Genomic DNA, 25020 nt, shown 5'->3' with positions numbered 1-25020 from the left:
GTAAATCAGGTCCTCTCAGTGAACCAGACTGTGCCTTCAGCCAGTGTTTCTCGTCTATGTGAAGAGTTTGCAGACATTTTTGCACCGGGCCTTGGTTGCGCTAAGAACTATAAAGCACATTTGGAACTGAAAGTAAATGCGCAACCGAAATTTTTCAGAGCCGCAATGTTCCCCACGCATTGCGTGATGAGGTCGCAAGAACATTAAATGATTTGGAATCACAAGGTGTGATTGAACGTGTGCAGGCTTCTCTCTGGGCCTCACCCTTAGTAATTTTGCCAAAACCTTTCAGAAAATTGAGACTTTGTGTGGACTTCAAGGCAACAGTGAATCCACAATTAGTGATTGCAACTTATCCTTTACCCTGCCTGGAAGATGTTTTTGACACACTGTGCCCGGGTAAATATTTTTCGAAGTTGGACCTAGCAGATGCGTACTTGCAAATACCGGTGGACGAAGAATCCCAGCGCGTTTTGGTGGTTAACACGCATCTTGGTTTGTACCGATTCAAAAGACTGCCGTTCGGGTGTGCATCCGCCCCTGCATTGTTTCAGCAATATCTGCAAACTGTTTGTGCGTCAGTCCCTACTGCAGCAAACTATCTGGACGATATTGTGATCTCCGGACAGACAGAAGAAGAACATTTAGCCAATCTCAGGACATTATTTCAGGTCTTGCGACAAAATGGTCTTCGCTTGCGGAAAGACAAATGTGTGTTTTTTGCTCGGGACTTACCCTACCTGGGACATGTAATCAATGCCCAGGGCATACATCCCAGTCCAGAGCACCTCCGTGCCATACACGACTTGCCTTCGCCGCAGAATTTGAAGCAGCTACAGAGTGTGCTGGGAAAAATTAATTATTACAACAAATATGTTCCCCATGCCTCTTCCATTTCAGCTCCGCTTCATCGCTTACGCCATAAAGGTGTTCCGTTCGTCTGAACGACGGAATGCGAACCCGCTTTTCGCCAGTTGCAATCGGCGTTGCTTTCCACTACTTGCCTTACGCCATTCGATCCCCAGAAACCCCTTTTGTTGATGGTAGATGCATCGGAATTCGGGATCGGTGCTGTGCTTGCGCACAAAGATGGCTCGCATGATCGCCCTATTGCCTTTGCGTCCAAATTGCTCTCGTCTGCGCAGAGAAATTATTCACAGATCGAGAAAGAAGCTTTGGCTCTCATATTTGGTGTTACAAAGTTTCATGATTTCTTGTATTGTCGTCATTTTACCATCATCACAGACCACAAACCTTTGACATCGCTTTTTCATCCGAACAAGCCTGTACCTCCACGTACAGCGCAGAAATTCATTCGCTGGTCAATTTTCCTCTCGCAGTACCACTACGATATCTTGTATCGGTCCACTGCTAAGCACGGAAACGCCGATGCGTTGTCCCGTTTGCCTGTTGCTGAGGATAGAGCGTTCGATTCTTCCGAACTTGCTTGCATGTTCATTGATTCGGAAACCGATGACGTGGTCGAATCGTTTCCGATTGATTTTCGTCGTGTAGCTACAGCCACAGCTGCTGACCCTGTCCTTGCTACCGTTTTGCGTTTTGTTGCTACGCAATGGCCTTTGTCAAAGTCACGGATCGAGGATCCGTTGGTTCGCCGATTTTTTGCTCACAAGGAGAGACTTTTTGTTCGACGTGGTGTTTTGCTGTTGCGTTCTGATAATGATTAGTCCCGGGTCGTGGTCCCACGTTCGTTACAGTCCTCTGTCTTACAGCTTCTCCACCAAGGACATTGGGGTATAGTGCGAACGAAACAACTTACTCGTCAGCACTGTACTTGGTTTGGAATCGATGCTGCGATTACGAAAATGTGTTCTTCTTGCATGGCGTGTGCCGAACAACAATCCGCACCACCGCGGAAATTCTTTGCATGGCCGAAAGCCACTTCCCCTTGGCAACGCTTACACAGCGATTTTGCTGGTCCATTCTGGAATGCTCGATGGTTGGTTGTGGTAGATTCATTCAGTAATTTTCCTTTTGTTGTACGGATGTCTTCCACGACGTCATCTGCCACCATCCAAGCGTTATCTGCTATCTTTTGTATTGAAGGTCTTCCGCAGACTATTGTTTCCGACAATGGCCCACAATTCATGTCCACAGAATTTCAGTCATTCTGCAAGGCCAATGGTATTCAACATCTGACATCCGCGCCGTTTTCGCCTCAGTCAAACGGTGCCGCTGAACGATTGGTCCGGACTTTCAAGTCACAGATGTTGAAGTTGAAAGAGTCGCATTCTCGGGAGGACGCGTTATTGCTCTTCTTGTCTTCGTATCGCTCTCAGCCCCGAGATGGTCGCTCGCCGACTGAGTTGCACCACGGTCGTCCTCATCGAACCTTGATGTCTTTGCTACATCCGCCGCATCAGGTTTCTGTGCAGCGGCAGCCACCTGCTTTTGCTCCAGGCGACGTTGTATACTATCGCAACTATCGAGGTTCACAGCATTGGCTCGCAGGGCGCATTCTTCGCTGCCTCGGCCGCGCTATGTACACTCTTGGAAATGGAAAAAAGAACACATTGACACCGGTGTGTCAGACCCACCATACTTGCTCCGGACACTGCGAGAGGGCTGTACAAGCAATGATCACACGCACGGCACAGCGGACACACCAAGAACCGCGGTGTTGGCCGTCGATTGGCGCTAGCTGCGCAGCATTTGTGCACCGCCGCCGTCAGTGTCAGCCAGTTTGCCGTGGCATACGGAGCTCCATCGCAGTCTTTAACACTGGTAGCATGCCGCAACAGCGTGGACGTGAACCGTATGTGCAGTTGACGGACTTTGAGCGAGGGCGTATAGTGGGCATGCGAGAGGCCGGGTGGACTTACCGCCGAATTGCTCAACACGTGGGGCGTGAGGTCTCCACAGTACATCGATGTTGTCGCCAGTGGTCGGCGGAAGGTGCACGTGCCCGTCGACCTGGGACCGGACCGCAGCGACGCACGGATGCACGCCAAGACCGTAGGATCCTACGCAGTGCCGTAGCGGACCGCACCGCCACTTCCCAGCAAATTAGGGACACTGTTGCTCCTGGGGTATCGGCGAGGACCATTCGCAACCGTCTCCATGAAGCTGGGCTACGGTCCCGCACACCGTTAGGCCGTCTTCCGCTCACGCCCCAACATCGTGCAGCCCGCCTCCAGTGGTGTCGCGACAGGCGTGAATGGAAGGACGAATCGAGACGTGTCGTCTTCAGCGATGAGAGTCGCTTCTGCGTTGGTGCCAATGATGGTCGTATGCGTGTTTGGCGCCGTGCAGGTGAGCGCCACAATCAGGACTGCATACGACCGAGGCACACAGGGCCAACACCCGGCATCATGGTGTGGGGAGCGATCTCCTACACTGGCCGTACACCACTGGTGATCGTCGAGGGGACACTGAATAGTGCACGGTACATCCAAACCGTCATCGAACCCATCGTTCTACCATTCCTAGACCGGCAAGGGAACTTGCTGTTCCAACAGGACAATGCACGTCCGCATGTATCCCGTGCCACCCAACGTGTTCTTGAAGGTGTAAGTCAACTACCCTGGCCAGCAAGATCTCCGGATCTGTCCCCCATTGAGCATGTTTGGGACTGGATGAAGCGTCGTCTCACGCGGTCTGCACGTCCAGCACGAACGCTGGTCCAACTGAGGCGCCAGGTGGAAATGGCATGGCAAGCCGTTCCGCAGGACTACATCCAGCATCTCTACGATCGTCTCCATGGGAGAATAGCAGCCTGCATTGCTGCGAAAGGTGGATATACACTGTACTAGTGCCGACATTGTGCATGCTCTGTTGCCTGTGTCTATGTGCCTGTTGGTCTGTCAGTGTGATCATGTGATGTATCTGACCCCAGGAATGTGTCAATAAAGTTTCCCCTTCCTGGGACAATGAATTCACGGTGTTCTTATTTCAATTTCCAGGAGTGTATCTGGTTTTGGGGGCCACTGGTGAAGTGCGTCGGCATCTCAATCAGCTGCGCCTCTGTCGTCGCACGGGTTCTGCCGCTCCCCGTCTGCTTCCAGCGACGGTGCCGTCCGGTCAGCGCCCTGGGGACCCATCTACTGGCTCGCCTCATCCCCAGGTGTTACCGACGCTGCCTTCCATTTTGCCCCATGGCGACGCGCCGCCGCCGCCGCCGCCGCCGCCTGTTCTCCAGCCGGCGACGCCCGCAGTGGACGCTTCGCTGCAGCCGCCATGCGCCTCCCTGGGTCACGCGCCGCCGATCGCTTCCCGTGACCAGCTGTCCTCCGACTTGGAACTCTTGCCGGCTCCGGACCAGATGTCGTCTTCGCCCGTCGGCTGCCCCGACCAGATGGAGGTCGAATCTTCGGCCCCTCCTGTCTCTTTCCGGGCGCATACACCGCATGTTGGCGTGCACCCTGGACTAGGTTTTCAGGCGTTTCCTTTCTCTCCTCGGACCGAATGGCCGGGTGCGGGTGGCACAGCCTCGCCTGTAGTTAGGCTCCCCACCTCGTCGTATACGTCAACATGGGGTCCTCTCCACGGCGGGCGGAAGCCTTATAACACAACCGTACGCCGATTTGCGGGGGAGGAATGTGGTGTCACCGCCAGACACCACACTTGCTAGGTGGTAGCCTTTTAAATCGGCCGCGGTCCGGTAGTATACGTCGGACCCGCGTGTCGCCACTGTCAGTGATAGTAGACCGAGCGCCACCACACGGCAGGTCTAGAGAGACGTCCTGGCACTCGCCCGAGTTGTACAGCCGACTTTGCTAAGAAAGGTTCACTGACAAATACGCTCTCATTAGCCGAGACGATAGTTAGCATAGCCTTCAGCTACGTCATTTGCTACGACCTAGCAAGGCGCCGTAATCCTTTGCTATATATATATTGTGATGCCTGTACCGTCAGACCAATGTTCTCCAATTGTGGATTAAAGTTAAGTATTACATCAACTACGTACTTTATTTGCTACTATTAATTCCCTTAACTGTTCCAGACCTCACGCCAGTCAGCGTGTAATTAAACGCGTGCATTTCGGCCACCTCTAGCCACACAGTGTTGGCTCTTCTGCCAACACTACACATATTTTTGTTCAACTCCTGTAGCCAGACCCGCTAAGCCGGCCGGGGTGGCCGAGCGGTTCTAGGCGCGACCGCTACGGTTGCAGGTTCGAATCCTGCCTCGGCTGTGTTGTCCATAGGTTAGTTAGGTTTAAGTAGTTATAAGTTCTAGGGGACTGATGACCTCAGATGTTAAGTCCCATAGTGCTCACAGCCAGACCCGCTAAGTCATCCGATTTGATCCCATATAAAATGAATGCGACTATTTTGAACAACATCACAGCAGTATGGTACCTCCACGGGATCTAATCATCGATGAATGGCTTTAGCTGGATATGGCATTCCTGAAGTACTTCCTCGCCTTACAGAGCCCATTATCGAGGATAGAGGCGGTGGTAAATGGTGTTTGCGTGATGTGTCTTATGGCTGACTCATTTTTGGTCCGTTGTGGCTAGCATTAGATGGAAAACCGCCTCAAAAACCATCCACAGACTAGCCTGCTCACCGGACCTCGACAGTAATCCGCCGGGCGAATTCGTGCCGGGGACTGGCACGCCTTCCCGCCCGGAAAGCAGCCCGTTAGACCGCACGGCTAACCGGGCAGGCGGATGGTACTGAGTACAATATCATCCAGTAAATCTGGAGAATATTTTCAAACCTGTAATGTTGTGTATGGATCTAGATTGATTGCCGAAGCTCCCAGTGGTGAGGGTAGCTGTAAGTGCTGCTCGTAAGATGCACCAGAAAACGCTGATCTCGATATTCTCGATATTCTGTAGTGTCGTTCGATGTGGTTTCTGATTATGGATTCATTTCCTTAACTTATTCTCCTAGACACCCTATGGAAATACTGTAAATTTTTTCAGCATACTTTTCAATCACTCAGTACAGTGAGTGAATCACTAAGACCACTCCAAATACATCCAGAACAAATAATATATCGACGTAGCGTATTTGGTAAGTTATATGAGACGTGTGTCGAGTTTTGTGACGTCTGCAACTACCCCATTACTATACCGACACTGGTTCTTTTAAAACCATCACTAGAGTGGAGTGCCAAACTTAAGCACGAAAGTAATGTTCGCATAATGTGTCACTGCCAAGAAAGATCGTTGAAACTTGGAGCACACATAGAAACAACTGCTGCAGTGTAGTACAGAAGGTACCGAAGAAATACACAATGAGACGAACAGAAATGACACTGTCGTTCAGAGATAATAATTACACTGAAACCACCGCGATTAATGATGGCCCCATTCACATTACGAAATGAGAGACTTCATTCTTCATAGGGTGTGTGATGATCACGGGCGGCAGAGCACGCTCTGCAGTGAGCTCCCATGCTGGCCACAAGGTTGATAAGAAGTCCTTGTGGTAGATTGTTCCATCCTTCCATCAGCGAGGTTGACAACTGCTGGATGGTCGATGCTGTATGTTGACTGGCTGCAACAGTCTCCCTAACGAATTCCAAATGTGCTGGCATTGAACGCCCTACCACGAAAACCCCTTACCAACCTGGTGGCCAGCATGACAGCACTTTGCAGAGCATACATTACTGTTCGTGGTGATCACAACCCCTATTAAGGACCATGTCACGCCTTTCGTAATTTCCAGGGGACCAATATTAATCGCGTTGAGTCTTTGTATGAAAGTGCAATTTATGTTCGTCTTATTATGTATTTTTTTAGTTATCTTCTGTGCTATACTGCAGCAGTTGTTTCTTGTATGGTCCAAGTTTTATCGAGTTATGTTACTCCGCTGTGACATCATGGGAACGTCATTTTCGTCTTTAAGTTTTGCTCACGTGGTATTTACTATTCCAGGATATATTTGGGGTGGGCTGTTTTAACTGCCTCACACTAATCGCTAATGGTTCTTTTGTATCCCGCCTGGAAGGCGGCGAGTGGGTCTGCTCCTGTAAACTGAAGGGTAGGCCGAATGTAGTAAGTGAGTAGGAGCAGGAAAAGGTGAAAATCTCTCGGTACTGCTCTTAGAAACGGTTTTACTATATCACAATATTAACTGAATACATAATAATCTGTATACCTAACTTTGCACTGAGGAGCACGTAGATGCGAAGACTTAGACCCGTCGTAAGCAGTGCAAAGTCTCTATATGAAGCGAAACTGAAGCGAAGTGTCCCGGCCGTCTGCTTTTGATCAAGTGGGTGGAATCTGCAGCGGCGCCCGTAGAGCTGAACAACGCCTGCTAGAGGGCGCTCTGTCGTCGGTGTCGGTGTCGTAGTGCCAACCTATGAACTTGCGCCTACGCCGTGGCATCGTAGCTATCGATACCACAGCTCCCTTTTCGGTTTGTGAATAGGTAACGTGGATCGAGTTAGCGTCTTTCAAACGCAATGGACGCTGTATTCCAGTTTGGTCTTTGTGTGGCAGAACTGCATAACTACTGTAATTTGAAGCACGTGTTACGAGAGGTAGGATTTTCCCTGGGGAAAATGTGACGAGAGAAGGAGCTTAACGAACTTTATGTTTTAGGCTTCTGAAGGTTTTGTCCCAGTTTACGGACCATGTCGACACCACGTCTTTCTTCGGCAATGTGTTTAATGATTTAAAGCTCTGGATTACGTTTCAGATGAGGTGACCATAGTATTAACTAATCCTAAGAACGCTTTCAGTTCTTTAAAATTCTGGGGACGTATCATCTCGTCTGTTGCTTTCATATACTGTTTCGTGGTTAGCACTCTGTTCTTCGGAAAAGCAAACCATAGGAATTGGACTGATTCTTTAAAATTCATCACTTTTTAAGGTTTCACGCCAATTCGGCCGTTTGTATTCTCAGTATGCTGTCACATATTTATGCCCATGTCAATAGAGGCGTTGAGATAACGTGATGAAATGCTGCTGATTAATTCTTTTGAAAATCTCTGAAAAAATCAAAATGTCGATGTGGATATTTGTAGAGGCCAGAAGGATTGTTCAACACTAGGAACTTTTGAGATACTTCGTCTAAGGGTAACTGGAGATATCCGTGCGATAGTTCTAACCCAGCTACACATTTACTACCATACCTTGGAATTCACAGCTTTAAAGTCACCACACAAGCAGATAGACACGATGTATTTCCTTACCACAACCTATGGAGAAGTCCAAGAACGTCTATGAAAGGCATCATTATGTTTTGCTACTGCAATACTATTGAGATCTACTTTAACGGATTCGCTCAACACAAGAAAGATCGGGATCATCTGTATATACATGTGTGTCTTTCGGTTAACCTAAACCTGACAAGAAGAAATCAGCGAATGTGACAAAGAGACTTTCTATTGGTTTTTCTGTTGGGATTCTATGATCACCACCGAGTAAATGCTCTATTTTTGTCTCTAAGGGAGGTGATCTTAACAGGGTATAGATATTCCAGTAAAGCAGGGAAGCTCAGGCACCTGTGCCCACTAGACAAGTAACCCTGTACTAACCGGCTAGAAAATATTAACAGATGCTGTGGAGAGCGTGTAACTATTCCACATAGTTATTATCTTATTTAAATGTTAACATTTCCGTACCTTTGCTTTTTTAGATCTGTAAACACTGTTTCCCCATACTCCGCACTGAAAAAAATGCATCTCTAAAAACGCTCGGTGGACCAGTTGTTAACACACTCGACACTCATTCGGGAGAACGACGGCTCAAACCCGCGTCCGGCCATCTTGATTTAGGTGCAAATGGTGCAAATGGCTCTAGCACTATGGGACTCAACATCTGAGGTCATCAGCCCCCTAGAACTTAGAACTACTTAAACCTAACTAACCTAAGGACGTCACACACATCCATGCCCGAGGCAGGATTCGAGCCTGCGACCGTTGCGGCCGGCCGCGGTGGCCGTGCGGTTCTAGGCGCTTCAGTCCGGAGCCGCACTGCTGCTACGGTTGCAGGTTCGAATCCTGCCTCGGGCATGGGTCTGTGTGATGTCCTTAGGTTAGTTAGGTTTAAGTAGTTCTAAGTTCTAGGGGACTGATGACCTCAGATGTTAAGTCCCATTGTGCTCAGAGCCATTTGAACCATTTTTTTGCGACCGTTGCGGTCGCGCAGTTCCAGACTGAGGCGCCTAGAACCGCTCGGCCACACTGGTCGGCCCCTGATTTAGGTTTTCCGTGAATTCCCTAAATCGTTTCAGGTAAATGCCGGCATGGTTCCTTTGAAAGGGCACGGCCGATTTCCTTCTCATCCCTTCTCTAATACGATGGGACCGACGACCTCGCTGTTTGGTCATATTCCTCAAATCAACCAATCAATCTAAAACTGCACTGCAAACGTGTTTTTGACAACAGTGAAAGACATGAGGATAATCTAGCTACTTTCTTTTGTGAGAGTGAGTGACAATGAGGACGAATAATCTTAAAGCTTTATTCTCACCGGACACTGCCAGAGGGAAGTGCTTTCTTGCTGCTCGTCACGTAAGTTCCGCAATCGGAGCTGGCTCGTCGTAAGAGAAAATTCAAGACACATAGACTTATTTCGACTGACTTATATTCAGTTTGAAAACTCAAAACGCATGTTGTGTCTCGATAATTTGCATTGTTGCCCGTCAGACATGAATAATAAAGACCACTTTGTGTGAATGTGAAAGCATCAAGAACAAAATTAATGTTATTCATTCGAAAAAGACGGGAACAAATGCTTTCGGGTGGTCATTCCCAGGCAACTCACCTGTAAATCAACATACCATGTATTTTGATAAAACCATCCAAGCCATCTGACGAATGTGAGAATTCTAAACAATTAACCGTGCTTTTCGAATAGAGGGAGACAGAGAGAGACAAAACCAAACTGCAGCTGTTTCTCCTGTGTCCTATAAACATTCAGTAGTCTAGAACATTCACTTTCGTCTTCTTTAATATCCTGCTTACTCTTACAGAAATGTCGGCACGTGCAAGGCAGAAAATGATATTTGTAGAAATGGTTCACGGGCGGGACGTAAGATGTTGTGAAATTACCTCAATATCTCATCGGCGCAGCTGATCGTTATCTGCAGGTGCCGCAAACACACTCCTGAACTGTGACTGAAGTCTCGTTTGCGTGGCATATGCAAGAGGCTTCTGTCACAGCTCAGAAGTGTGTTCGTCGCACTTGAGCTATCGATCAGTTACGCCGATGAAATATTGTATGAAATTCACAACATTCGACGTCTCGCCCGAGGACCATTTCTACAACTAGTCCGTTGGGAAAGCCTCAAGCAATCCAAGTTGATATTTGTACTAAAATTCCGTGAACAGGCCGAGAACGCCACGCAATTCCGGTTAACGGACGAGTCGTGCTATGCCTACGGTCTCAGTAGACGTTAGTATGGAGATGCACGTAGCCATAACATTGTACATCTGCTTCAAGTAACACATCAGCTGTACTCATGACGCTGAGGTACATCGCTCTAGTACTCCCACAAAGGAAAACACGTACAAGACAAAAATCTTAGACGGATGCACTCCGCGGTATTCAGACACGCTGACTGCTCGGCTGCAGAAAGTTCCACAATCATAATCATCGTCATCATCATCGTCATCATCATCATCATCTCATCATCATCATCATCAGTATTACTATTATTATTGTCGAACAAAGAGCAGGAGAGCGTCTCCGATGAATGTATAGCCAACAAAGGCCTGCATTCTGTCTATAAGCGACATGGTTCATGTTTCGTTGCCTACTATAAAATTCGCTGGTTGGTTATAAAAGTTGTCACAAAGAAGGAAAATACGAGTAATACGTGTATACACGTAATTTACTCACCTTACACTGTCAGGGACGTTGTGACAGGAATTATTCACCAGGATTAAAATATCACTCTACTCCCCGAGTATACGCTGTAACTAACTTCAAACAGGTCATCACTTTGCGTCACGTAGTAAATCAAACATAGAGCGCTTACAAAGTAAATATCTGGATTAGAGTTAGGTCCAGTACACAGTTTTCATCTTTCAGGGAGTTCCATGAATTACTCTGATGGGAAAAGATCTCAACAGTAAAAAGTAATGTCCAGTAATGAAATTTCGGGAACAGATTAGTCTAGGAAACATATTTAAGTTATTAACATTGCAAGATCACAGGTTAATTCAAACGAGAGAAGCCATTGCAAATGTGGAGTGATGGTACGTTAATAAACGATGTAATCGCCGGAATTTTTAATGCAAGCATGCAAACGTGCATGCATTGTGTTGTACAGCTGCCGGTAGTCAGTTTAAGGGATGGAGTTCCATGTCTGTTGCATTTGGTAGGTCAATACAGGGACGGTTAATGCTGTTTGTGGATGACGCTGGAGTTGTCGCCCGATACAGTCCCGTATGTTCTCGATTGGAGACACATCTGGTGATCTAACAGGCCAAGACATGTCGACACTCTGTAGAGCATGTTGGGCTAGAACAGCGGTTTGCGGGCGAGTGTTATCACATTGGAAAACACCCCCTGGAATACTGAGTGGCAGCACAGCAGGTCGAATCACCAGACTGACGTATGAATTTGAGATCAGGGAGCGTGGGATAACCACAAGAGTGCTCCTACTATGATACGAACTCGCAGCCCAGACCATAACTCCAGGTGTAGGTTCAGTGTACCTAGCACGCAGACAGGCTGGTTGCAACCCCTCAACTGGCATCTTCAGTCTGGAACCGGGCGACCGCTACGGTCGCAGGTTCGAATCCTGCCTCGCGTATGGATGTGTATGATGTTCATAGGTTAGTTAGGTTTAATTAGTTCTAAGTTCTAGGGGACTGATGACCTCAGATGTTAAGTCCCATTGTGCTCAGAGCCATTTGAACCATTCAACTGGCCTCCTCCTAACCTTCACACGGCCATCAATGGCGCCAAGGCAGAACCAGTTCATCAGAATACACAACAGACCTTCACCATGCCCTCCAGTGAGCTCGCGCTTGACACCACCGGACTCACAAATGGCGATGGTTTGGGGTCAGTGGAATGCACGTTACTTGGCGTCTGGCACGGAGCTGTTCATGAAGTAACCGATTTGTAACAGTTCGTTTGTCACTCTGGTGCCAACTGCTGCTCAAGTTTCTGCTGAAGATGCAGTACGATGCTCCAGAAACATACGCCGAACACGACGGTCTTACCTCTCGGTAGTGCCACGTGGCTGTCCAGAGTACGGTCATCTTGCGATCGTACAATCTCGTGACTATCGCTGCCAGCCATCATATACAGTGGCTACATTCCCTCCAAGTCTTCCTGCAATATCACAGAAGGAACTTCCAGCTTCTGGTAGCCCTATTACACTCCTGGAAATTGAAATAAGAACACCGTGAATTCATTGTCCCAGGAAGGGGAAACTTTATTGACACATTCCTGGGGTCAGATACATCACATGATCACACTGACTGAACCACAGGCACATAGACACAGGCAACAGAGCATGCACAATGTCGGCACTAGTACAGTGTACATCCACCTTTCGCAGCAATGCAGGCTGCTATTCTCCCATGGAGACGATCGTAGAGATGCTGGATGTAGTCCTGTGGAACGGCTTGCCATGCCATTTCCACCTGGCGCCTCAGTTGGACCAGCGTTCGTGCTGGACGTGCAGACCGCGTGAGACGACGCTTTATCCAGTCCCAAACATGCTCAATGGGGGACAGATCCGGAGATCTTGCTGGCCAGGGTAGTTGACTTACACCTTCTAGAGCACGTTGGGTGGCACGGGATACATGCGGACGTGCATTGTCCTGTTGGAACAGCAAGTTCCCTTGCCGGTCTAGGAATGGTAGAACGATGGGTTCGATGACGGTTTGGATGTACCGTGCACTATTCAGTGTCCCCTCGACGATCACCAGTGGTGTACGGCCAGTGTAGGAGATCGCTCCCCACACCATGATGCCGGGTGTTGGCCCTGTGTGCCTCGGTCGTATGCAGTCCTGATTGTGGCGCTCACCTGCACGGCGCCAAACACGCATACGACCATCATTGGCACCAAGGCAGAAGCGACTCTCATCGCTGAAGACGACACGTCTCCATTCGTCCCTCCATTCACGCCTGTCGCGACACCACTGGAGGCGGGCTGCACCATGTTGGGGCGTGAGCGGAAGACGGCCTAACGGTGTGCGGGACCATAGCCCAGCTTCATGGAGACGGTTGCGAATGGTCCTCGCCGATACCCCAGGAGCAACAGTGTCCCTAATTTGCTGGGAAGTGGCGGTGCGGTCCCCTACGGCACTGCGTAGGATCCTACGGTCTTGGCGTGCATCCGTGCGTCGCTGCGGTCCGGTCCCAGGTCGACGGGCACGTGCACCTTCCGCCGACCACTGGCGACAACATCGATGTACTGTGGAGACCTCACGCCCCACGTGTTGAGTAATTCGGCGGTACGTCCACCCGGCCTCCCGCATGCCCACTATACGCCCTCGCTCAAAGTCCGTCAACTGCACATACGGTACACGTCCACGCTGTCGCGGCATGCTACCAGTGTTAAAGACTGCGATGGAGCTCCGTATGCCACGGCAAACTGGCTGACACTGACGGCGGCGGTGCACAAATGCTGCGCAGCTAGCGCCATTCGACTGCCAACACCGCGGTTCCTGGTGTGTCCGCTGTGCCGTGCGTGTGATCATTGCTTGTACAGCCCTCTCGCAGTGTCCGGAGCAAGTATGGTGGGTCTGACACACCGGTGTCAATGTGTTCTTTTTTCCATTTCCAGGAGTGTACATGACCTTTTTCAAACTCAGGTGTTGGTAATGGCGTCTTCGTCGCCGTAAAGGCATTCTTGACATCAACAAATCACCACGTCCAATCTCAGAGGTAACTAACGCTCACGACCGTTACGTGAATTCAAATCAAACCTGCTTTGCATCATCATAGTGGCGCTAGTAGTGCCGCTCTTATGAGACAGGCACTAATATATACAGCTTTCGGATGTAGATACAGGCCTTTTTTCCTTCAGTGCACATATATAAAGAAATGGTGTATCATATTAATTTAAATTAGACGTCTAAATGCCGATCAAATCCTCGTTCAGCCTTCTTCATTTAGATTTGTGTAGTGTCCTGAAATCACTTAATGCAACTGCTAGGCTAACCCCTTAAACATATCGCGGCTGCTTGCTTCCAGTATTTTTTGAGCATCAAGAAGTTTGCTTAGTGGTAGCTTATGATGGAAGCACTGTAAATGAGATCACCGAACAAAAAATAAGTCATCCTTTTAAAAGAGAGGGCTGCTCACTTTGGGGCACTGTAGATGGCGTAAGACGGGTAGTGGGTGGTAGTGTGACGCTCCACCGCTGACGTAAGTTATTATCAATGAAGTGGTGCGTTTGGGCCAGTGAGTTGTATGGACTCAGCGCAGTAAGACAGGTTGGTGTGGAGACGTGACAGTGACTGATATGAACTATATTATTTGGACGTGTCTATGACCACACCGTGAATCAAGTTGCCCAATTTACTGTTGCACCATCGCGGACTATTCATCAAACAATGTGTGTACAAGGAATGGTGTAACATTCGCATCCATGTAAAGTGGCGTGAAAACAATTGTGATTAGATCCTAAAAGCCAGAGACTGGAAACTAGTATTACTGTTCGTTTCAAACACAACAGGAATTGCCGTGAATGCAGGTGTTCCTCAACCAGTTTCCGAGCGAATATTACGAATGGAACTGTATGTAATGGATACTTCACAGAAGTCTATTCTCACAGAGTGACATGAAGGTGCACGTCATCAATGGACCAAGAAAAACCAAACAATTGCTAACAAGGGCGTGTAATATGGTTCGACAAAACCATTTTGTCTCTATACATGGAGGGACGGGCCAGTGAGACTTTTAGGCTGCGGTGTACGTAGGCTGTAGATCGGATGGAAGTAATTCCGTTATGTTTTGAGGACGTTTTCCTTCCCGTGACCTGGAACACGCATATTACCACGAACGTGAATCTGGATGCTTATTTCGTCACTCTTTGTGACCAAGCGCTGCCCTTTGTTTTACACCTTCTTGACGAATATGCTGTGGACACTCCAGTCTTCCATGGTGAAAACATCCGTGTTTTAACGACAACACATTTGACTATACCCTGTCGCACCTAGACTGGCCTATTAAATCACCCTGACTTAATCTCATAGAAAATCTCTGGCGTTATTTGGAACAGCAGACGAAGCATAGCTATCAACATACTCGCAATTTGCTGTCTCTACAGTGACTTCCGGTAAATGTAACATACCTACAGAAATTTTTAGTGTGATCTACGCCAAATTGAATCCATTCTCAAGGCTAGACTTTACACTGCTATGTGTCCTGGACCTGCCAGTATTTTTTTTTTTCCTGGTGTGCTTAGGCAACTTGGCTTAACTGGACTCTTTGGGATGTCCTACCACACATTCTTGTGTGTGTTAAACATTATCTTATTTAGTTATTTGTGGCTAATAAGTAAAAGTTGAAACATTCCGACAATCTAAACTTCTTTCTTTCCTGACGATATTAACCGAATGAGATGGCGTAATGCTGAAGATAGTAGATTAGCATTATATAAGGGGCGTTCAAAAAGGACCGAGCTGGGGGCATAATTACGGAAACCAGAACCTGTATGTTAGAAGTATTGACTCTGGCTGTTGAGACACTTGTCCCACTGTGACACAAGGTGGTGAAAGGCTGTCTCATAAAATTTCCGGGGCTGCGATATTAACCAGTTAGGCACGTACAGCTGGACATCGCCGTCCACACGAGTGCAGCAAAGGTTATGCTGCCGTTCTTCTTTGGCCAAGATTCACTTCCTGCAGCACGGGACAACAGTGAATGCCCAGCGCTACTCGCAAACCTTGACCACCCTTAGCCAAGCGATCAAATTAAATTGACCAGGCCATCTCACCCTTGGGGTCGTTATGCTCCACGACAATGCAAAGCCTCATACTGTCAACACAGTCGCGACACTCCTGCAGAAATTCATATGGGAGGTTCTCGGCCACCCTCTATATAGTCCAGACGTGTCTCCCTGTGATTACCCCATGTTTGGTCCCCTTAAAAAGGCTCTGAGGGGCAAACGATTCACCTCGGGCGACGACATCCAGGTGTACGAGCGGAACTTCAAATGGTTCAAATGGCTCTGAGCACTATGGGACTTAACATCTGAGGTCATCAGTCCCCTAGACTTAGAACTACTTAAACCCAACTAACCTAAGGACATCACACACATCCATGCCCAAGGCAGGATTCGAACTTTCGACCGTAGCAGCAGCGCGGTAACGGACTGAAGCGCCTAGAACCGTTCGGCCACAGAGGCCGGCTACGACCAGAACTGGTTAACATGGCAGCCCCGGGAATTCTACGAGACAGCCATTCACCGCCTTGTGTCACAGTGGGACAAGTGTCTCAACAGCCAGGGTCAATACTTCTAACATACAGGTACTGGTTTCTGTAATTATGCTTCCGGCTTGTTTCTTTTTTAACGCCCCTTATAGAATAATAGCGTTCAAAACCCTATGAAGTCCGTCGGATGTTTAATTTTCGTTTTTTCTATAGATTACTTCAAGATAATGCAAGATGTGTTCTTTTCTACATGTTTCACTCGGGTTTCTCCCCATTCTTCTCCGAGAAAGCCGCTGTTTTCTAAACAGCTCGACATCTACATGGTGTTACACCCAACTCTTCCTTTGTTCCTGTCACAACGTCATCATCTGCCTGTCAGCGAGAGATTTAAACTGTTTCATGTTTGTGGATGTTTTCATTGGTTTGTGAGAGTATTTTTGAAGTGGTGACATATCGAACCTGACATTTGTAAAGCATCTCTGGAGCATGTACAAGTTCAACAGTGGTTTTGTTTGTTATGGAATAACATTTGCTGCTACCAGTAAGGTATCTTCCTTATTCTCTGCACGATACATTTCAGGAAATACGAGAGCGTGCTGAAAAGCAATGCCTCCAAATTTTTATGCGTAAAGTCTTAAAACTTTTTACATAAAACAAACGTTATTAACATTCTACATCTTTAATGCTTCATGTCTATATATTTGCAGTCCTCTGCCGCTAGATGACTTCGAATTGTAGCGTGTTACATTTCGGTTTGGAACGTAACTATGTCGGTGCGCGAGATAGCGTGCCGTAATCGAGTTTCGAATTGGAAGAGTTCGTCCACACATGGAGTATCCTCTCCTTCAGCATGACAATGCCAGACCACACAGGAGCACTGCGACAGCTGCAACAATCCGACGCCTTGGGTTCACTGTCATCCATCATCTTCCATCAGTCCCGACTTGGCCCCATGCGATTTTCATCTGAGTCCAAAACTTGAAGAATACTTTCGAGGAATTCGCTCTGCCAGTGACGAAGCGTACAAGCAGAGGTGAGATTGTGGCGCCTTGAACAAAGCAAAATATCCTACACCGACAGTATCAACAAGCTGGTCTATCGTACAGAGAAATTTATTCGTGGCCAGGGTGCCTATGTTGAGAAATGTCAATAACATTCGTTTTATTTAAAAACGGTTAACAGTTTTCAAGTAAAAACTTAGGAGGAATTACTTTTCAGCACGCCATCTTAGTTTCCACTATCGAATGAGTTTTTAGTGCGCTATGAAATTTTTAGGAGTTACGTTTGCCATGTGCGAGCTGCCACATTATTCTGATAACTGTACTGTAATGTGAAAATGTGTAATTTATACACTACTTGACATTAAAATTGCTACACCACGAAGATGACGTGCTACAGACGCGAAATTTAACCGACAGGAAGAAGATGCTGTGATATGCAAATGATTAGCTTTTCAGAGCATTCACACAAGGTTGGCGCCGGTGGCGACACCTACAACGTGCTGACATGAGGAAAGTTGACAACCGTTTTCTCATACGTTGTTGTGAGGCGTCGTGTAAGGAGGAGAAATGCGTACCATCACGTTTCCGACTTTCATAATGGACGGATTGTAGCCTATCGCGATTGCGGTTTATCGTATCGCGACATTGCTGCTCGCGTTGGTCGAGATCCAATGACTGTTAGCAGAATATGGAATCGGTGGGCTCAGAAGAGTAATACTGAACGCCGTGCTGGATCCCAACGGCCTTGTATCACTAGCAGTCGAGATGACAGGCATCTTATCCGCATGACTGTAACGGATCGTGCAGCCACATATCGATCCCTGAGTCAACAGATGGGGACGTTTGCAAGACAACAACCATCTGCACGAACAGTTCGACGACGTTTGCAGCAGCATGGACTATCAGCTCGGAGACCGTGGCTGCGGTTACCCTTGATGCTGCGTCATAGACAGGAGCGCCTGCTATGGTGTAATCAGTAACCAACCTGGGTGCACGAATGGCAAAACATCATTTTTTCGGATGAATCCAGGTTCTGTTTACAGCATCATGATGGTCGCATCCGTGTTTGGCAACATGGCGGTGAACGCACATTGGAAACGTGTATTCGTCATCGCCATACTGGCGTATCACCCGGTGTGATTGTATGGGGTGCCATTGGTTACACGTCTCGGTCACCTCTTGTTCGCATTGACGGCACTTTGAACACTGGACGTTACATTTCAGATGTGTTACGACCCGTGGCTCTACCCTTCATTCGATCCCTGCGAAACCCTACATTTCAGCAGGATAATGCACGACAGCATGTTGCAGGTCGTGTACGGGCCTTTCTGGACACAGAAAATGTTCGACTGCTGCCCTGGCCAGCACATTCTCCAGATCTCTCACCAACTGAGAACTTCTGGTCAATGGTGGCCGAGCAACTGGCTCGTCACAATACGCCAGTCACTACTCTTGATGAACCATGTTATCGTGTTGAAGCTGCATAGGCAGCTGTACCTGTACACGCCATCCAAGCTCTGTTTGACTCAATGCCCAGGCGTATCAAGGCCGTTATTACGGCCAGAGGTGGTTGTTCTGGTTACTGATTTCTCAGGACCCATGCACCCAAATTGCGTGAAAATGTAATCACATGTCAGTTCTACTATAATATATTTGCCCGAAGAATACCCGTTTATCATCTGCATTTCTTCTTGGCGTAGGAATTTTAATGGCCAGTAGTGTAATTAGTGGTGTAGATAGTGACGAATTTGGAAACAGCTTTTACTTACGGATTTATTGTTGACGTGTTATGTAGAAAGTCAGATTATACATCATTTACACAATTCAGAGCCTACAGGACACAAAAACTGACACATACATAACCGATCGCAAACATATTGTGACAGTTATATTATATTACAGATCGGCCGCAGAGAATACATGATATTCTCTAATGTACAAGCCATTTTGCGTATATAATCTAAAACCGTAATTTTCTTAGATGTCAGCCACAAGGGTGTTTAGTTTTAAGTATTACTGTTTTAATATGCCTATTGTATGCGTAGGAATAAATGTCCTTGTAGTTGTACAAACACTTAAGAAAATGCTGCCTGCACTAAGGAACAGCATAAATTGTCTGCAAAGCATCTTTAACATCGTATCTCTTGACAATATGCAACATCTCTTTATAGCTTTTTGTTTTTACTGGGTAGTCAGAAACATTCTAAAGCTTGTAAGTGTCTTCTATGATAGGCTGTGCCGAGAAATAATTGTTGTGAAAAAAATTCGACACGTTGCGCCGTCTCTGAGTTCATTAGCATTGGAGATGGGCAATCAGGCAGACGTGCGAGCCAATTCAAGAGGCTCGCCATATACAATAATTGTCCGTTGTTCTCATGTTGTCGATGATACAGCAGGAAACAGCTCAGCCTCTGGGTCGGGTTCGATCCTTACTACCGTCCCATTTCCAATTTTTATGCTGCTTTCTCGTTCGGTTTTAGAAGCCGGAAGAAAAATGCGTTTGGCTAAACCGTCTCTGGCGGGCGGCTTGAATTTTCGCGTGCAACGGCCTGATTGGCTAACTTCAACGCTAATAAACTCGGAAACGGCGCCGCAATACCATTAGAAGCTTTTAAGACTGTTTCTGACCATCCTGTGTCGGAGTGTTTTTAACCTGTACTATGGATGAACTGAAATGTGTAAGTACTATATAAAAAATCTGGACTTGTTAGTAAGAGGCCATCAAGAAATGCGTAATCAGAAGCTGATTTCGAATTATCTGGTAGCTTTTTAAAAAGCTACATCAGTAATTATGAAATCCCGCCTGTTTACCTTACAGTAAAGTCAACAGAATAATTTAGCAACTCACACATCGAAATATCGTGCGTAATAGTGTCATAGCATACGCACTCGATAATGGGAAATATTTCCCGAAACGCATCGTGCAGCAGCACTAAAAGTGCCTGTGCAAGAAACAAAACCATTGCCTGTAGTCACAGACACTAAGCACCATTTCTTCTTCTTTCATCACGGTATAGGTCTTACGTACGTTCCATCTTCTTTTGCTTAGTCTGCCCAAGGATCTTTTACTTGAAGGTCTCAAATTTAAGGTATGTTTTGGTAGCCTCGAACCACATTCTTCGTAGATGTTATAGTCAGCTTTGTCGATTAAACTTTATCTTATTTCTAGAATATATCCAATGTCTTCGTTTCCTTGTCTATATAATCTTGCATAGCCCTTCACGTCTCTTAGAAATGTCATTTCTGCCGTTTCGATTCTTCTTTCTTGCTTTTTAGTAGTTGCCCAAGATTCATTTGGAAATTACCACATAAAACTTTATTTTTGTGCCTTTCGTAACTTTATTCCTCCATGTTCTATTGACTGTTCCGCATTCGTTTAAGGGGAGTAGGACGTCAAACGGGCCGACTTGGAGCAGGGAAATTTTAATTTCCAGTGTGTATAATTTTACAAATAAATTCATAAAACTTTGTCAGGAACACCAGAGAAGTGGAAGTTCGAAAACATAACAAAATAATTTTTTTTACGTGCGAAATTTCATCTTTTTGCACTTACTAATGGCTGCATTTGTTGCTATAGGTACACTTTTCTTCATAAGTTAGAGAGAGTCTTCGATGAATTTTGCACAGCATACATACCATACTCACAGGTGTATGCAACTCTAGAATTTATTTAATTTATGAAACAACGAATAAACTGTTATATTTTAAACTTCATGTTTAGAAAAAACACAAATTTTATAGTTAATTACCACAATTTTTACCACAATTTTTAATATATTTGGAAAATTCTAGAGTTCCATACACCTTTAAGTATGGTTTGTATGCTGTGCAAAATTCATCGAAGAAACTTTCTTACTTATGATGAAAAGTGTGCCTATAGCAACAAATACTGCCATTAGCAAGTGTAAAAATGATGAAATTTCACATGTAAAAAAAAAAAAATCATTTCGTTATGTTTTCGAACTTCCACTCCTATGAGTGTGAATTCTGAATCCTTCCTGATCATGCTGACAAAGTTCTATGAATTTATTTGTAAAAGAATAGACAGTGGAAATTAAAATGTCCTGTGGTGCCTCTCCTGCTCCAAGTCGGCCCGTTTGTCGTCCTACCCCCCTTACTACCTCTGCCGTCTGTTGTCAACCTAGAGTTCATTCAGACAGCTTATAATATTACCAGGTAACTAAAGAGACGAACAAGTGCCATTGTTTTGTTTCCTATTATGATATTAGTTATCAGCGATTTCGTCCCTTTGAAAAACATCACTTTTGTTTTTGTAATGGATATTTTAATATTACGTTGCTTAGAAATTTAGTGAAGTATGTAGATGGATATATTTGCAACGAAGTTTCGCTATCCTGTACGATTGTAAGGTCGTCTGCAGAAAGAACTGTATTTGCAATTTCCCATGTGATAATTCTGGTATCGATAGCTACGATTCCACGGCGTAGGTGCAAGTTCTTAGGATGGCACCGTCAACAGCGTCCTCTAGCCGCTCCAGATTCAGCCTATTAGATCAAGAGCAGACGGCCTAGACACTTCGCTTCAGCTTCGCTTCATATAGAGACTTTGCTCTGCTTACGACTGGTCTAAGGCTTCGCAACTACGTACAAAGTTATGTATGCCTCTGTATACATTCATGCACCAGTAAACCACTTTTACTTACTTGCAGTACCGACGTGTTTTACCTCACCTGCTCCTACTCGCTTCCTTCAGTCGGCCAACCTTTCAGTTTTCAGGAGCAGACCCACGCGCCGTCTTCCAGGCGGATACAAAAATAATCTTACTCCAGGATCTATTTAACGAACTTCGATTCCGTAACGAACCGTTGGGTACAGCGGCTGTACATTAAGGAAGGATAGGAACAGCAATCAGTGGCAATCCCACTGGTGTTTTATTATTGTTGCATATACAGATTTCAGTTATAGCCATCGTCAGTGCTAAAATACAAGGAAATTGATTTCTGTGTCCCTATCCTTCCTGGATCAATTTGTTGTTTCCATGTCTACGTCATTTCGTCAATGTATATGTTATAAAGTGTGAGTGCTAAACGACGACCTTCTCGGGTCCCTTGGCTTATAAAAATGTTTTCTGATACAGCGTGATTAGTCTCTAGTATTTTGGGGCCATTTCATTGCGGATAAAAAAGTTCAACAATCAAAGTGAGAGTCATTCTCTATCCCGGTATCTTTTAGAATCGCAGACAACTATCCAACCATACTACTGGCCATTAAGATTGCTACATCAAGAGAAATGCAGATGATAAACCGGTATTCATTGGACAAATATATTATACGAGAACTGACATGTGATTACATTTTCACGCAATTTGGGTGCATAGATCCTGAGAAATCAGTACCCAAAACAACCACCTCTGGCCGTAATAATGGCCTTGATACGCCTGGGCATTGAGTCAAACAGAGCTTGGATGGCGTGTACAGGTACAGCTGCCTATGCAGCTTCAACACGATACCACAGTTCATCACGAATAGTGACTGGCGTATTGAGCGAGCCAGTTGCTCGGCCACCATTGACCAGACGTTTTCAATTGGTGAGAGATCTGGAGAATATGCTGGCCAGGGCAGCAGTCGAACATTTTCTGTATCCAGAAAGACCCGTACACGACCTGCAACAAGCAGTCGTCCATTATCCTGCTGAAATGTAGGGTTTCGCAGGGATCGAATGAAGGGTAGAGCCACGGGTCGTAACACATCTGAAATGTAGCGTCCAGTGTTCAAAGTGCCGTCAATGCGAACAAGAGGTGACCGAGACGTATAACCAATGGCACCCCATACCATCACGCCGGGTGATACGCCAGTATGGCAATGACGAATACACGCTTCCAATGTGCGTTCACCACGATGTCGCCAAACACGGATGCGACCATCATGATGCTGTAAACAGAACTTGGATTCACCCGAAAAAATGACGTTTTGCCATTCGTGCACCGAGGTTCATCGTCGAGTACAACAACGCGGGCGCTCCTGTCTGTGATGCAGCGTCAAGGGTAACCGCAGCCATAGTCTCCGAGCTGACAGTCCATGCTGCTGCAAATGTCGTCGAACTGTTCGTGCAGATGGTTGTTGTCTTGCAAACGTCCCAATGTGTCGATTCAGGGATCGAGATGTGGCTGCACGATCCGTTACAGCCATACGGATAAGATGCCTGTCGTCTCGACTGCTAGTGATACGAGGCCGTTCCGTATTACCCTCCTGAGCCCACCGATTCCATATTCTGCTAACAGTCATTGGATCTCGACCAACGCGAGCAGCAATGTCGCGATACGATAAACCGCAATCTCGATAGGCTACAATTCGACCATTATCAAAGTCGGAAACGTGACGGTACGCATTTCTCCTCCTTACACGGGGCATCAAAACAACGTTTCATCAGTCAACGCCGGTCAACTGCTGTTTGTGTATGAGAAATCGGTTGGAAACTTTCCTCGTGTCAGCACGTTGTAGGTGTCGCCACCGGCGCCAACCTTGTGTGAATGCTCTGAAAAGCTAATCATTTGCTTATCACAGCATCTTCGTCCTGTCGATTAAATTTCGCGTCTGTAGCAGGTCTTCTTTGTCGTGTAGCAATTTTAATGGCCAGTAGTGTATTTTAAACCTAAGGATAAGAATAACGCGTGGCAGGCACTCACGCTGGGAGGAGTTGTCACGCCAGACGGTGGGGCAGACGTGCCAGAGGCCGATGCGGAAGGTGACGGTGGCCGTGGCGGCCGAGTTGAGCGGCTCCCAGGTCCAGAGCCAGCCGCTGGTGACGAAGGCGGTGAGCACCGTGGCCAGCGCCAGCAGGCCCCAGGCCACCGCCAGCCGCGACACCGCCGCCGTGCTGCCGCTCGAGCACGTCATTGTCCTGCGGACACGCATACACACACCGTACTACTAGCGGCATCGTTGTGGGGGAAAGGTAAAGGTTCCCGGTCTAACAAAGAAACGGCGCACACATACATATTAATGGAGATTTACAGCGTGCTTCAAAAAGAATTTTCCGATTTCGAAACTCCGTATTTATTAACAAAAAAAAGGTTCAAATGGCTCTGAGCACTATGGGACTTAACTTCTGAGGTCATCAGTCCCATAGAACTTTGAACTACTTAAACCTAACTAACCTAAGGACATCATACACATCCGTGCCCGAGGCAGGATTCGAACCTGCGACCGTGGCGGTCGCGCGGTTCCAGACTGTAGCGCCTAGAACCGCTCGGCCACGCCGTCCGGCATTTTTTAACATGCTGTAAACATGGAATGAATTGCAAAACACTCAAAAATATCTCAAAGTTTTAGCTGTGCTGTTACAAATGCTCTATTGTCCAACAGCAGCAGCACTAACAACGTCTAGATGACAGCTAAATACGTCAAACTTTACACAATGTATCTGCGTTTACAGAAGTTATGGCGGCTGTTATTCTGTTCTTCACGTAACGAAGTAAATGGGAGATGAACACTTTCCTTCACATATCCCCACAAGGAAAAAGTTGCACATGATCATGTCTGGCGATCTTGGAGGCCAAGATTGTAAGGCTGTGTCACGGGGTTCCATGCGTCCTGTCCAACGTTGAGCTACATCTACATCTACATCTACATCTACATCCATACTCCGCAAGCCACCTGACGGTGTGTGGCGAGTACCTCTATCGGTTCTCCCTTCTATTCCAGTCTCGTATTGTTCGTGGAAAGAAAGATTGTCGATATGCCTCTGTGTGAACTCTAATCTCTCTGATTTTATCCTCATGGTCTCTTC

The 25020-nt window shown here is 46.8% G+C and overlaps 1 protein-coding gene across 1 annotated transcript in view; it reads right to left on the bottom strand.

Moving 5' to 3' along the window:
- LOC124556318 (voltage-dependent calcium channel gamma-7 subunit-like) overlaps positions 1–24128 on the bottom strand; it is a 198566-nt gene extending 174438 nt beyond the window's left edge. The window contains exon 1 of the mRNA XM_047130290.1: positions 23918–24128. Coding sequence (XP_046986246.1) covers positions 23918–24128 — 211 coding nt within the window. The remainder of the gene's footprint in view (positions 1–23917) is intronic.
- Positions 24129–25020: the final 892 nt, after the last annotated feature.

The sequence above is a fragment of the Schistocerca americana genome, chromosome X (assembly GCF_021461395.2).
Source record: "Schistocerca americana isolate TAMUIC-IGC-003095 chromosome X, iqSchAmer2.1, whole genome shotgun sequence".
NCBI lineage: Eukaryota > Metazoa > Arthropoda > Insecta > Orthoptera > Acrididae > Schistocerca > Schistocerca americana.
Note: the sequence above shows the minus strand (reverse complement) of the source record. Positions and strands in the feature narration are given on the sequence as shown.